Genomic DNA, 16557 nt, shown 5'->3' on the forward strand with positions numbered 1-16557 from the left:
CTGGCTAAAGGCAAATTTCCGCACATCTATCCTACATCTGTCTTTCCTCAATTTGAATTTATGCCCTCTCAGGTGATTTTTCTGAGCTAGAGGAAGAATCCCATCAGCATTGAGCATGCTCAAACCATTCAAGGCTTTGTACACCTCTATCAGATCACCCCGCTGGTACCTAGTTTCCAGACACTGTAATTTGCAAAACTTACAGTGTCTGGAAACTGTAATGTCTGCCTAGATAAAATCATTAACGTATATAAAAGTGATTTGCCCATTACAAATGCACAGATACGCACCAGATTCAGCTATAACAAACCGTTTGGACTTAGAGTCTGTAATTTTAAAAAAGCAGCTACTAACCTCGTAAATAGCGATATTGAGGCGGTTTGCTTTTGCCATTTACCGCAATATCAGACATTTGTGGACGCACACCATAAACACATTATCACCGGAGATTTGAGCATTATAGACTATCCTGAACTACGTGAGATTCTTTCATTTGGATTTAAATTTCGACCAAATACTGATATTAATACCAATGCCATCATTAAACAACTACACCCAGATATAATGAAGTTCAGCCTAAAGTTATCTTACAAATATAACATATCCTTGGAAGCCTTCCACAAGTGGCTTACTCTCACCTTTCAGGCTATCAAGAAACAGATAAAGTCCATATGCAAGAAACTACCACCTACTAAGGTTTTTAACATAGATACAATTAAGCAGAAGCTTAAACTGATACAAAATAAGTTTATAATTACTACTATTGATAAAGCTTCTAATAATTACAGTATTATATGTAAAAAATTTTACACTACCGCATTACTAAATGAACTTAACAATAGTAGCACTTACAAAATAGTAACGGGCAAACGAAACTCTATTACTAAGAAAATACGTGCTTGGCATAAAAAATTAAAGCTTACTAACCATATCACCATATACCCATACATATACTGTATACCTAAATTTCATAAAAATCCTACTGGTTTTAGATTTATAACTTTGTGTAGGGATAGCTATGCTAAGATTCCGCATCACAAACTCGTTAATTTACTTCAAATTATTTTTGATAACATAGGTCATTCAAATATTATTCTCAATAATAGACCGGTATTAAATTACATTAATAGCAACACAGGCATCAATACGATAGAACATATCAATACATTTGACTTTAATAACTTGTTTACTAGCATCCCTCATAACAGCCTAAAAACTGTGTTCTGCGATTAGTATGATAAATACAAAAATATCTTACCCTGTGAAAAACACTACTGGGATGACCTTTTTAACCTTTGTATCTTCAATAACTACATATTTAATGGCAGTAATGTTTATAGGCAACACACAGGTATACCGATGGGTGCATGTAGCTCTTGTTTAGTGGCTAATCTATACCTACACCACTTTGAATATAATTTTAAACACAATATTGTTCTATACAGATATATTGACGATTTGATAGCATTAGCATTAGTAGAGGCATTTGATGCAAGAAAGCAAGCTTATGCAGCATCAGCCAAAAAAAAAAAAAAAAACCCACTTCCACTTCACCCCTCTGTTCGTTCAAAATACCTGTCCAGCTGAGCCTTAAACTTATTTAGGCTATCAACCTCCACCACAAGGGACGGCAGTCTGTTCCACCAACCAACCACCCGCTGGCTAAAGGCAAATTTCCTCACGTCTATCCTACATCTGACTTTCCAAAATTTGAATTTATGCCCTCTCAGGTGATTTTTCTTAGCTAGAGGAAGAATCCCATCAGCATTGAGCATGCTTAAACCATTCAAGGCTTTATACACCTCTATCAGATCACCTCGCTGGTGCCTAGTCTCCAGACACTGTAATTTGCAAAACTTAAGCCTTTCTTCGTAAGAGCACCCCTTTGTTCCATTCACTAATCTTGTTGCCCTTCTCTGTACTCGTTCCAGCAGCTCTACATCCTTCGTGAAATGAGGCCTCCAGACCTGTATACAGTACTCTAGGTGTGGCCTGACCATTGCCTTATACAATGGAATAATCACCTCCTTATCCCTGCTGGAAAAATTCCTGTATATCATTGACAATACTCCATGAGCTACTCTTGCAGCCCGTCTGCACTGCTCAGAGAACTTCATATCTGCCTGCACAATCACCCCCAAGTCCCTTTCATTCTCTACCACTGTCAGTGTAGTACCACAGAGTTGATACGTTGCTCTGGGGTTGCTGTTTCCCATGTGTAGTACTTTACATTTGTCAATGTTAAACTTCATTTGCCACCTCTCAGCCCATCTGCTCAACCTTTCCAGATCCTGTTGCAGCAGCATAGTGTCAGTAGTGTCCTTGACAACCCTGCCAACCTTTGTGTCATCTGCAAACTTGGACATTAAGCTTGATATACCATCATCAATATCATTTATAAATACAGAAAACAATAATGGACCCAACACTGAGCCCTGAGGGACTCCACTAATAACATTAGTCCACGATGAGCAGTGTCCATTGATTACCACTCTCTGTCTTCTCCCCCTCAACCACCCCTTTATCCATAGCAGCAATTTGCCTCCAATGTCACACTGCTCCAATTTGTGTAGCAGTCTTCCATGTGCAACAGTATCAAAAGCCTTTCTAAGATCCAAGTATATAATATCAAAGTTATTCCCTGCATCCAGTTCTTTTGTGACTGCATCATAGTATCCAATCAAGTTGGTCAGGCAAGACTTCCCCTTAACAAAACCATGCTGAGTCTGAGCTATAACTGAAGTCTTGTCTAAATGATCCTGCAGTGCTTCTTTAACCAGTGCCTCCATTAATTTTCCTGGAACAGAAGTTAAGCTCACAGGTCTATAATTACTTGTGTCAGCCTTTGATCCTCCTTTGTGAATTGGGGTCACATTTGCACATTTCCAGTCTATGGGTACCTCCCCTGAGTCCAAGGAAGCTCTCATAATTATGGCTAAGGGTTTGCTTACTTCCTTTGCTGCCTCCTTTAATATAACTGGATAGATCCCATCCACCCCGGGTGCCTTTCTTGTGTTTATCTTCAACAGTTTCTCCTCCACTTTACTCCCAGTTATTTCAAGATTCTGTAGCTTACTGCTAGAGTTGAATACACCTCTGGCATTCCCCTTGCTGAATAACTCCTCATGTGTGAATGTCGATGCAAAATATTCATTTAGTTTGTTAGCTACCTGAGCAGGATCATCAACAGTTGACCCATCAATATCAAGTGGATCAATCTGATTCATCCCCTTCCTTCTAGAGTTTACATAAGTAAAGAACTCTTTGCTGTTTTTCTTTGCATCCCTTGCCAAGGATTTCTCGTAATCTGCCTTCGCCTGCCTAACCTCCTTTGTAACTTGGTTGCATATCAACTTGTATCTATCATAGGCTTCTGTGTCATGTGTTAATTTGTAAGTATCCCATGCATTTTTCTTCTCTGCCATATGCCTCATTAGTTCATCTGACATCCATTTTGGCCTAAACCTTGAACAATATTTCTTAGTTGGTATGTAAAGCCTAGTAGCTTCCAAGATAAGTTCTTTGAATGCTTCCCATTTTGAATTTGCTGTTGGTAACATCATCAGTTGGTCCCACTGTATAGAATTTAAATACTGTCTCAGTCCATCGTAGTCGCCTTTACGGAAGCAATAACCCTTCCCTTTACCCCTAATGGTAGTTATCTCTTTCAGTAAATCCCACTTCAGCACACTGTGATCACTGCCACCTAGTGGTTCATTTATCTGCAGCTTCTTAATGCATGAAGAATCACTGCTGATAATCAAATCAAGAGTATTACTCCCTCTAGTTGCCTCCCGAACATGCTGATGTAGAAAACAATCATCCAATAAATCTACAAAAGCCCTGCTAGTGCGTGAGTAACCAGCCCCCAAATTCCAGTCAATATCTGGGAAATTAAAATCTCCCATTATAAGACTCTCTGATTTACTGGCCCACTCTATTTCCTTGTACAGTTCCTTATTATACTCATCAGAGTCATTAGGCCTATAGCACACTCCTACTCTCAATTTTGATCTCCCAATGCTTATGTCACACCAAACTGACTCAACACTGCACTGTCCAGCGATGTCGACTGGCTTCACTTCCTTGGTTTTTATGTGTGTTTCTTAACTAATAGCATAACCCCTCCCCCTTCCTATCCTGTCTATCCTTTCTGTAGACGTTGTACTCCCCAAATTGCAGTTCTGCATCCCTTATATCTGTGTGACACCACGTCTCTGATATCCCAACAATATCTGCCTTTGATGTTTTGAGCAATACCTCAAATTCATCAAATTTATTTACTAAACTCCTAGCATTGGTGTACACGCAAGTATACCTGCACCTGTTTCTATTCTTAGCTACCCTAACACAACCCATGTGTTTACTTGTACCGCAACGGCTCCCAGCAGTCTCTGAAATACCATGCATCTTGTTTTTCAGGCTTCTGCTCATTCTAATAGAAGCAGTGCAAGAATCTCTTTCACCTCTGCCAGTGGCTACTGTCAATCTATTGGTCTTTGTCTCCCCCCAAGCTAGCAGTTTTCCGACCCACCTAACACTGCCTCGATAGCATCAGCAAATATTCTTGCAGATAGTTTTTAACATGCCCGACTTCCTGACAGAAGCAATTAAATATTATCCGCCTGAATTAACATTAGAATGCACCAACACTAATATTTCCAAATCTGCTACCTTCCTGGACTTGGATATAAGGATAGATAATAATACCGTACACACCAAGCTGTATGATAAACGCAAAGATTTTCATTTTAATGCTATTGACCTCACTAACTGGAACTCTAATATCTTAAAAAGGATACATCGCAATATCATAATCGCACAAAGTATCAGAAGATTATACATATGTAACCAGACTGATTATATTATAGATACACTCATTGAATTCAGATCCAAGTTATTAAAAAATTGCTTCCCACACCACATTATTACACGATATCTTTATAAAGCCATATTGATAGCAAACAATAAGGGGCATTATAACCTTAACGCACAGAGTATTATAGATAAAGTCCTAAACAGGCGCTAATATAACATAGCCTTTGTAAAATTTTCGTAGGTTTTTCTTTGGCTTAGATAAATTTCGTTGGATATGTAATTATGTAAATAGTAGGCACTGCCCATGGAGTAAGTTGCATATAGCTTACACGCATTAAAAGCGTTGTACCTATATTTGCTCTATGGGTAGGAACTTATTCTGTTAACTTCTACTGTGACTTCGAGAGATACTTATTTGATGGCCTTTCTATGTGTAATATTATGCAGTATATAAAAAACTGCAGAGGGCGCTACATGTAATTATACTTAATTTAGCACTTAACTTAGCTATTACATTTCCTAGGGGGGGGGGGGCTACGATCGGTAGTTATATATGCTACACGTGCTAATACATGTGGTGTGGTTTTTTAGTATTTTGGCTATACGGTGGTAAGCATTCTTATTTTAATCTTAACGCATTCTATACATCTGTGCATTGCCTGCCATAACCAGGATACCTTACTATAAGGTTGCATCTTATGTTAATTATTTTACTTTTTCTTTTCTGTTTAACTTTCACTTTCTTATCCCTATTTATTCATACCTCATGAACTATTAGAGTATTCGAGAGGGATTGAGGTACTATATCTATCCTTCTACCTTTTTCCGTTCGCCTTTGTTAGCGCTAGCTTCCACTGTTACTTTTGCTTAGACTACCATGACTGCATTTACTATCAACTACGCACATATGCCTAATAATAATTATAGCTCATCTCTAATTTAAATTTAAATGTTGGCTATCTGTCGGGCTAACAGTCATCTTGCCAGCTTACTGCTAAATTTGGGATTAATCAACATAATTTTATTCTCGTCACTTTTTGGCTCTATCTTACTATTTTACATATTATTCTCGGCACTTTTTGGCCCTATCTTACTATTTTACATATATTTGGACATAGTTATGCTGGACGATGACTACAGAAACGGATAGCTCGTTAATTATGGTTGATACATTGAAAGGGTTAGCCCTCGAAAAAGTCCCTTTCAATGTATCTTATTGCCATAATTAACATTTTAATGGTATTTCTTATGTATTTTTTATATATTTTTATAATTTATTGCTTATTTCATGGCATATATTTATATTTTTTTCCAGGTCACGTTGGGTACCCTATATGGTTTTTGGTTTACTTGATAAGCTAGTATATCATATTTTACCTTTAAAAACTCTTACCACTATTAACTTAACTCATATTTATACAGACCGATGTAATGTTTAATCGTCTTAGATGGCATTAATTGGTTATGTGACTATTTACCATTTATTATAACATTTATATTTATTATATCATTTACTATTTGCCTTTTCATACTTGGATATATATATATATATATATATATATAAAAGTATGTAAGAATAGGCAAGTCTGAAATATATATATATATATATATATATTATATATATATATATATAAAAGTATGTAAGAATAGGCAAGTCTGAAATATATATATATATATATATTATATATATATATATATAGTCATATAAATTAGAATAAGGTTTAAAATAAAATAATGCCAGCAGTACGGCAAGACAAGAGCGAAAAAACAAAATTAAACCTAGATTCAAATCTAAACAGGGAGGGAAGAGAGCGGTAATAAGAATAAAATATATTGCAAGGGAAACTCTAAATTAATTTAGAAAATCTAATTATATGAATAATAATTCATTGAAATTTAAAGCCAATTAAATAGAAATTTAGCAGTGCCCCTCTGTTGGGCACCAGTTCCAAATTTATGTGAAATATCACCAAACAGAGATTTAAACCATTCAAAATAAAACAAAACAAAAATATAAAAAAATAGACTGACCATTATTCCCCATCTCAACAGAGGACCACAAGGCCAATAATGGTCAGGGAATCGCTGCATTTCGAACGCTAAACAGATCACCACAAAGGTGAAACAATCGCAAGATCAGTCCGCCACACCGATCCCCAGATCGAACCGCCAATGCAGGGAATTGAACAGCGGTGGTGCCCCCATCAGAGGGGGCACCGCTAAATTTCTATTTAATTGGCTTTAAATTTCAATGAATTATTATTCGTATAATTAGATTTTCTAAATTAATTTAGAGTTTCCGTTGCAATATATTTTATTCTTGTTACCTCTCCCTGTTTAGATTTGAATCTAGGTTTAATTTTGTTTTTTCGCTCTTGTCTTGCCGTACTGCTGGCATAATTTTATTTTAAACCTTATTCTAATTTATATGACTATATTTCAAGCATCATGTAGAGGAATATATGCTTTTTGCTGCCTCTGATGTGTGCTGTACCCTCCTTTTTATTTTTATCAAGTAATACTTCTTTTCCAACATTATTATAAATATAATTATATATATATATATATATAAGTCATGGAACTCTGGCTGCCATAGAGACTAACATGAAGAGGTCATATTTTCTTGGGCACACATTGGAAATTTCCATCTAACATATGGCGCCTCCGTAGCCAGGTGGGAAGGAGCAGCAGTGCGTAGCACACGCTTCTTGATTAGACCGGGGTTCGAGCCTGTGATCACCAAATACGGAGGATGCGGAAAGGTCAGGGAATGACCACTGCATATACCTGCATATACCTTAGTTGCTAATGCTCCTAAAAAACAAAAAAAAACCCATCTAACATATCACTTCCTATTTACAGGCTTCATTTTGCCACTCTGTTCATAATGAAGCACATTCTTCTATTATGTACCTATTATCGGTCTATCAGAAATTCACCTTTCAGCTTTTTAATGGTATCGCACAAATCTGTAAGATTACAACACCTACTGGGAAATGATATTTAATGCAGCTGAACATTTTAAAAATAATTTACTTTACTTCATTTTTGTATACTCATAATTCTTCCCATATAATCATGCCATCAAAACCTCATTGAAAAGCACAATTTGGCTGTTAAACACCCAAATAAACAAACTACAACTACATATTCTTTGTGGAGTTGTACATCAAACACTAAAAGGTGAAAGCATATCTACTTCTGGCACGTTCTGTTACATTTTTAATTAAATCTTGTATCATTTTTAATAACATTTTTGTATTGAAAACTTGGTTGAATTTTAATTTCTCTCTGCTGGAGGATTCAGGAAAGGGGTCTTTATACAGTGTAACTCATAGTCTGCATTCCTTTTTCTCAGATGAAATGGTATAGTTATGATTCTGCTGTAAAGTATTAGTTACAGAAAGGAGGAGCTTATGCTACTGGCCACCTAGGCTAATTTCTCATAAATTAGTGGGGGGAATGATTAGCCTTCTGATAAAATATTTATATAAATTTATAAAATATTCATAGCAAATATTTTTGCTTTATGCAGTGGAATATGCCATCATTTGTTATAATCCAGTGATGTTCTTTTGAAAGTTTTGTTCATTCCATTATACTATGTACATCTGATTAGCTAGGGCTACTATTATTTTGCTTACTTAGCCTAGACACCATATCCAAGCAATAGTTACTTCCTAAATATTCTTTTCACTTGCTTTGTAGTTTTATGAATGCATTTTGATTTTATTGTACTTTTATTTTTATTAATGTATTTTTTAATTTAAAATTATATTAAATTATTTTCAAGTCTCAGTGGAAGTCTTTAGAGTGTCTGTCACTAACATTGGAGGAAGTGGTTCACATACGCAATGTCCTTACAAAAGCAGAACTTGAATCTTTGGTTGTTAGTCCATCACTTTATGAAGACATACAGAAGGGCAAGGTAATAATTTGTACAATCTGGATACTTGATAGTACTTCTAACTTAAGATCATTGTACAGTTTTTTTTTTTTTTTTTTTTGGGTTTTTTTTTTTTGGGTTTTTTTACATCAGTTTTAGTTAAATGATAATATGATAAACAAAAAAAATTGTCTGAAACATAATCCCATTAGCTAAAGTAGAAAACAAAACAAAAAAAAAAAAAAACAGTAGCTATCTGAAAATTAATCTTGTTAGTTGGAATAAAATAGAAGACAGAATGACAAAACAGTTTGCCTTCATCCAAATAAGAATACTTAGCACATTCGCATCCTGATTAGCTGCTTTTTAATTTTTTTATTTCATTTTTTATAAAAAAAAAAAAGAATAACATAATTGTTGATTATAAAAATAGTTTTGACTTTATGAAAATTTATCCAATTTAAACTGTTTTTCAGATAACATGAAATTTTACTGTAGTTATTATATTGAATTGTAGAGTGCATAACTTTAAATAAACATTTTCGTTTATTCCAAGTGAAGTCTGTTACATACTTTGTGATTAGACATGTAACCAGTTTGATATAAGCAAATTCTTTCAGTTACATAAGAATGAAACTTATGAATCAGATTAATAATGTAAGAAATTTCTATATTTCATAGCAGAATAAATTGTCTAGTGTCTTTAATATCTTGTTTTTAACAAATAGCTACTTCTGTATTAATACCAAAATGAAACAATAGTACTATTTGTATTGACAGGCAGTATAAATTAAGTCAACACACTACTTTCTTTTAATATTATGGTGTGTGCCCATGTTAAGCAACCATCACTGACACCTCTGCCTGCAGTGGTCATGGGAGCACTGTTCCTGGAAGTTGGATGACTGGGGAAAGAGTCAACTGGTCTAATGAATCAAGTCCTCTGCTCCATCATATTGATGGGTGGGTGGGTATTCAATAGTGAATGGATGAACAGCTGGAACCAGACCACACAGTTAGACAAAAACAGGCCAGCAGCAGTGGTATTGTTGTTTGGGGAATGTTTTCGTGGAAATCACTGGATTCCCTCATTTCCATTGAACATGCCCTAACTGCCAGATCATACCTTGGCATTGTTTCAAACCAAGTTTTTTGTATGTGGCTACATTGTATCCAGATGGCATAGATTCTTACAAGACAACACTCCATGTCACAAGGCCTGCATTGTGGAATGGATTGAGGATCATATCCAAGCATTTTGTGTTGCTCCCCTAGTAGTAGTAGTAGTGGTGGTGGCATGTGATACAAGAAAGCAAGTGTATGAGCTTATGCAGCATCAGCCAAAAAAAAAAAAAAAAGTCACACCATTCCCTCCAAATGCCTGTCCAGTTCCTCCTTAAATTTATTTAACCTATCAACTTCCACAACGACAGATGGAAGTTTGTTCCAGCAATTAACCACCCACTGGCTAAAGGCAAATTTCCGCACATCTATTCTACATTTGTCTTTTCTTAATTTGAATTTATGCCCCCTTAGGTTTGTAATATGAACAAGTGGAAGGATCCCATCAGAATTCAGAGTGCTCAACCCATTCAAGGCCTTATACGCCTAAATCAGATCACCGTGCAGGTGCCTAGTCGCCAGCCACTGCAATTTACAGAACTTAGCTTCTCTTGGTAAGAGGATCCCTTCATTCCCCTCACCAATCTTGTTGCCCTTCTCTGTACACGCTCAAGCAAATCTACATCCTTCCTAAAATGAGGCCTCCAGACCTGTACGCAGCACTCAAGGCGTGGCCTGACCATTGCCTTATACAGAGGGACAATCACCTCCTTTTCCCTGCTACCAAAATTCCTATATATCATTGACAAAACCCCATGACAAAACTCCTGGCAGCCTATTTGCACATCTTAGAAACCTTCATATCTGACTGCACAATTACTCCCAGGTCTTTTTCATTTTCTTCCATCTTAAGTGTAGTACCACACAGTTGGTACGTTTCTCTGGGGTTACTTCTACCCATATGCAATACTTTGCATTTGTCAAGGTTAAACTTCAGTTGCCACTTCTTAGCCCATCTGCCCAAATTATCTAGATCCTGTTGCAGTAGCATACTGCTATTACTGTCATTAACAACCCTGCCAACCAATGTAATGTAAGGTCAGTCTAGTAGATAGATGAAACTCAACTGATGATCCTTTTCTTTGCACCTGATGTAAGGAGCATACTGATCTCAAATTAAAACTTGGTGGATTAAGAGAAGAATTTGAGTCACTGGAGAAACAAAAGTAACTGGGGTCCTCATCAGGGACTCAAGTATCTCGTGTCCTGTAAGTGATGTATCTCCAATTCAGGTTCCAGAATAGAATAGTCAAGTGCATACTGCTCTGATTGAAAGAGATTTAATTTATTGGAAGACTTTGTCAGGAAAATGGAAAAAAATTTTTGTAATAATGATAGGTAGACCAGAAGCAGGGTGCATTTGCCTGGAGAAACACTTGATGTTGTTACCAGCAGATTGTCAAATTTTGTGGGGGGGGGGGGGTTAAAGAGAGCATTATTATTCATGTGGGGACTAAGGTATTAAGCAAACATGACCATGATTTGTTGGTTAAATATAGGACCATGCTGAAAAAATGCCAGGTTAGGTAAGAATATGTATATGTCTGCAATTCCGCCCAGACACAATAGGAGGTATTACATGCTAAAAGCATTTTGGATTAGCTCATGGTACAACTCTGCAAGACTTGGGGGAGAGGGGGAGTTTTTATCAATGTAGCCTGCACTTGTAGGTAGAAGGAATCTCTTTTGTAGAGATGGTATTCATTTTAACAAAGGTGGCGTAAGGTTTCTGGGAAAAGTGCTAGTTAGGAGAGAAAGATAATATAGACGTGTTGTATATCTGATGATATTGGTCAAAGTAATTCTTGCACCCACCTTAATAATTCTTGCGCCCATCTTGATAATTCTTGTTTGTTGTCTCAATAGCCAATGTTAGTGAGATGCTTTGAGGATGGCAATGTTTCAAATGAGTGGCAAGATGAAGCCTAAATAACTTCAAGGGGTGTGTCAGGGTAGTAAAAACTATAGAATAATTAGTCTTAACTGTGTCTATGGTAGAGTCAGGAATGTTTTAATAAAATGGGTGAATTTGACTCCTGGTTAAGATAACTAATGCTGGATGTAGGGAACAATTTTGACATAGTTTTTGATTTATTCCCTCATGAGAGGTTACTGTATAAGCTGGAACATGTTGGGATTACTGGGAGCCATACGAAATTAGATTAATTTCAGGATTAATTTTCAATCTATCTTGAAAATTAATTTCAAGGTTAATTTTCAATATTTTCAAGTTGTTTCTAATTTTCATAAACAACTTTAATGAATGGATAAAGGACATGATGTCAAAATTTGCAGATGACATAAAGATAAATTTATTAATGATCAGTGCCAAGCAACACTCCTGCATAATTGGTTATGAAGGTGATTTGAATAGGCTTCAGGAATAGTCAGAAAAGTGGCAGCCATATTTTAATGCAGCAAAATGCAAGGTGAGGAATATCAACCCCAAAATAACTTTATACCCTTGGTAAGGTCAAATTAAAAACAGTAGAGGAAGAAAGGGATCTGGGAGTTATGATATGGGCAGATATAAAGTTTTCTGAGCAGTGTAAACAGGTGGCCAGGAAAGCCAAGGTGTCCTATCGATTTATTAAACAATATCCTGTAAAGATAGGGAGATCATAATTCCACTGTATAAGGCAATTGTAAGACTGCATTTGGAATACTGTGTCCAAGTACAGGCAACTTGCATGGCGAGATTAGCAAAAGGGTGACTGTATGAAGATAGTCTTTGATTATGTGGGCAGCTTGGCAACCAGGCAATTTAGAGGTGACCTGATCGAAGTTTATAAGGCTGTGAGATGGGTTAAGAAAATGAATGAAGGTAGAATTTTCACTGTTTATAAAGAATTCCAGAACTGGGGGCCATAAATTCAAATTAAAGGGAAAGAGGTTTAGACTAGATTGTAGGAAGTTTTCTTTTAGTCAGTGAATCAACGAGTACTGAAAAAAGATGCCTCCACAGGTAGTTGAGGCTGACAGTGTGAGGAAGTTCAAAGGTCAACTGGATACTTACCTAAATGAGGAGGGAAATGATTTGTTTTAATTTTCTTATCTTCTACTCTCTTTTTTTTTTTTTTTTTTGCTGGTGCAGCAAAAGCCTGCAGCTTTCTTGTACTATATGGCTAATACTAACATGTAGATATACAATATCAAATTTGTTTTTGGCATTTTAAATGCTTTGACTTCATCATAGTAATTGACCTGGTTTGTCAGGCAAGACTTTCATTCATAGAGCCATGCTGTGATCCCTTTAGGAATTCATTCTTATCAAGATGTTTCTATATTGCATCCTTAATCACCAATTCCATTATCATACCCACTACAGAAGTCAAATTCACTAGTATTAGTTATTCTTCCTGAATAAGTCCATCCTTTATGAACAAATGAGATACTTGCACTCCTCCAGTCCAATGAAATAACCTTAGTGTCCAATGAAGATCTTAGTAGCAATTTATTCATATGTTGCAAACCCTTGCTGTATTCTTTAATATAAACTGGATGCACTCCAAGAGTCTTACTTTCTTTCAGCCTAGGTACTTCTCAGAGATCATTGTATCACTAATCTTATCTCAGTTTTACTTCCTTTCTCTGTATCATCCTCACTAAAATGTTCTTTCTTTTGTAAAAATATATGCAAAAATATATGTCCAGGCTAGGAACACTTTATCTTCTTATTGTTCATCCCATGAGCATAAGCTGTTACTATTATATTATATAATCCCTTCCCCAGAATATACACATACAATTCCAAAAATAATGACTTGTGTGGATAAAATTGATAATACATGACATAGACAGAATACCAGGAGTACCAAGATAAATAAGCAGTCTTAAAATACAGTGTACACTGCTTATTGTGATCACTTTGAGATGCAACTTAATTGATAACAATAACCAATGAAACAAAAATGTTGCTGTTCAGTAGTGTTTATTGATGCAGAGCAGAAATAGTGTTTTTTTTCTGTCCACTTCCAGATACAAGGCAATAGCAGTAACCAGATATGCAAATACTGGAGTTTAAGGACAAATTGGGGTGTTACCTAATCACTTCTATTGCATGTGTTTATAAACCACAGAAAAGTGATAACAAAAATGGATTTACTGATTATAGTAACTGACTTTTTTTTTTTTTTCTTCTATGAATTAGTATGTCTAGTCAGGACTTCATAAAAGTGATAACATTTATATGTGATCACATTAAGCAGCATACGCTGTGTATTTAAAAAATGTGAGCATAAATGTAAGTACAATGGACCCTGGCTTTATGATTTGTTCAATATATGATCGAATCACTTTACGATGGACTCTCCATAATAAAATACCTTTCACTATACGATATGTGGTAAGCACCAGTCATTGTGATCACGTTTGGGAATTTAATTTTAATTCTATTAAACAGCAATTCTAATAAGCAAAAATAGGAGGAATCCACAAGCTGTAAAAGTAAAGATCACAAATTTACACTTTGTTACATTACCAGTTAACAAAATTAAATGGTACATGAAAATAGGAAGAGTATTTTCCACAGGTTATCAAAATAAAAATGAATTTATGCTTACGTATATAGCTTAATTAATATGTACACACTAACTAGTTTTTCTGTTCACTGACATTTTTTTGTGGGGGGGGGGGAATAAAATTTAAAACAGTAAAAAAGATAAGCAATCAATAACAAAGAACATGGCCCCACAAATTGCAACTAACACAATACACGCTAGTGATATACGGAGTAACAAGTTTATGAAGCTTAAAAAATAGGAATGAAGAGAAGATTCTGAAAATTTGTTTTTTATATTGATCGAAGATTTCATTTTACCATAATAATGTAAACACCCACAGAATTCCAGCTATTGGTATTATCGCAAATGCAATAAGATAGTTTACTACCCATTTATAATAGATTTCATTAACAGAAAAGCCCAATAAACTGGAAACTGCAAATTGTTGTTATTATTGTTTTATGGTGACCCCCAGAAATGTGCTTTAGGAAAATATCACAAAGGCATTCAGAATTGATTGTTATAATCAAACATATGATAATGACGAAAGTGTAGTGCATTTTAATGATTTGAATTGATTTTGGAAATTAAAGCAGCTGATTCCACTAACCAGTGGTCATGTTATCCAGCGCCTACTTATTTTACTTTACGATGGGATGGGCTTATGATTATCTCCGACTGGACCATGTGGTCCTTCCTCTCAGCCAATAGCAGCATTTGTAAATATGTTGGCTGCATGTTTTGTTTTTGAATCCTTTAGTTGAAGTGATTTTTTTTTTTTTTTGTGTTTTGCTTTAATCAGTATGGTAGTTTTAATCAATGTGTACAATTTCCATTATAAAAATCACCTTTTAGAGAGAGATAAATAGCTTAGTTATATAGTGAAAATTTCAACTTCCGAGGTATTGGAACAAATTACCAAAAAACAATATATTATTGGGTTCGCATTATGATATTTTCACAATACAATGGTGTCTCTGAAATGGATTAATATTGTAAAGCAGAGGTCCAGTGTGTTTGTTGTTCAGAAAAGAAAGATGTTTCTGAGTGCTGCAATTGTTGCATTTTCATTGGTTTATTTTTTGAATTATATTTTAATGTTTTTCACTAATTTTTTTTTTTTATTATTTTCTATATTTTTTTTTATTTTACTGCTTCTATTTTAAATGGTCAGTTGCAAGTACTGAGTTATTTAATTTTTGAACTCGTACAATATCCCAGAATACCATATTGTTCTTGTAAACTCTGATTCTCTCTCACCATTATGGAGCATAAAGATAAAATTTATTTATTTACATTACACTTTTTACCAGCATTTTGTTATTATGAGTCAGTCATTAACTTTATCCATATGGAATGTGCATTTCAAATCTTCAAGATCACTTTTTAGTGGATGGGGGAGAGTCTGTATTATGTAATGTTTATAGCATCAGAAATTTCTTCCCCCCCACCAGACTGAATATGTGCTGAATTACAGCACAGCAATCATGATAATTTCGAATTGTGCATTTATGTCTATAACAGAATTTGTCTTTTATGTTTATAATAGAATTATTCAAAATTTGATTATTTTAAATTGTGTTCTTTACTTAATTTAAATTTTAATTGTGTACTTAATTTAAAAATAAAATTCTTGAGAATTTTATTTTTAAATTAAGCCTTTTAAATTGTTACACCTACATTCCTTTTCTTCGCTCTATTATTGCATGAACTTCTGAAGCTCTACTGAAATGCTTTGATTTTCACTCGGTCTTCTAGCATTTATACACTGCTAATTTAATTTTTTGTCTGTTAAAAAAAGAATTGTTTTCTTTTAACCCAGCAGCATTTGCATAGTACCTGACAGTTGGCCTTCAAAAATATGTGTTGAAAATTAATCATTAATGATTAAAACTGATTTTTTTTTTTTTTTTTCTTCCCTAAATATACTCAAACTTTTATTTGAACTGTTTTGGAACTAAAAATTTATTTTTTACTGCAAAGAACCTGTTAGATGTCATGTGAGTCTTTTTTTTTTTTTTTTCCCCCTTCATTTAATGTATTAGTTTTGTTTTCAGCATCCCATAAAAACAAATTGTGTGCATGTGTATTTTGAAATTGGTGCATTGGTTGATATGTGGTGGAGGCATCTGCTACAGAACATAGTTCCACTTTGTTTTATATTGTAGATTTTTTTTTTTTTTTTTTGTTCCCTTTATTATTGATATAAAATAGTTTCTTACATCAATT

General features: G+C 34.8%; 1 protein-coding gene across 2 annotated transcripts in view; it reads left to right on the plus strand.

Moving 5' to 3' along the window:
• The window catches only part of LOC150082942 (protein spire homolog 1-like), a 295803-nt gene that overhangs the window by 255609 nt on the left and 23637 nt on the right, over positions 1 to 16557 (plus strand). For both annotated transcript variants that reach the window (XM_090376924.1, XM_090376923.1), the window contains exon 12: positions 8612 to 8746. In XM_090376924.1, coding sequence (XP_090233050.1) covers positions 8612 to 8746 — 135 coding nt within the window. The remainder of the gene's footprint in view (positions 1 to 8611; positions 8747 to 16557) is intronic.

The sequence above is a fragment of the Mastigoproctus giganteus genome, chromosome 7, assembly GCF_048544385.1.
Source record: "Mastigoproctus giganteus isolate SK-2022 chromosome 7, ASM4854438v1, whole genome shotgun sequence".
In the NCBI taxonomy this organism is placed as follows: Eukaryota; Metazoa; Arthropoda; class Arachnida; order Uropygi; family Thelyphonidae; genus Mastigoproctus; species Mastigoproctus giganteus.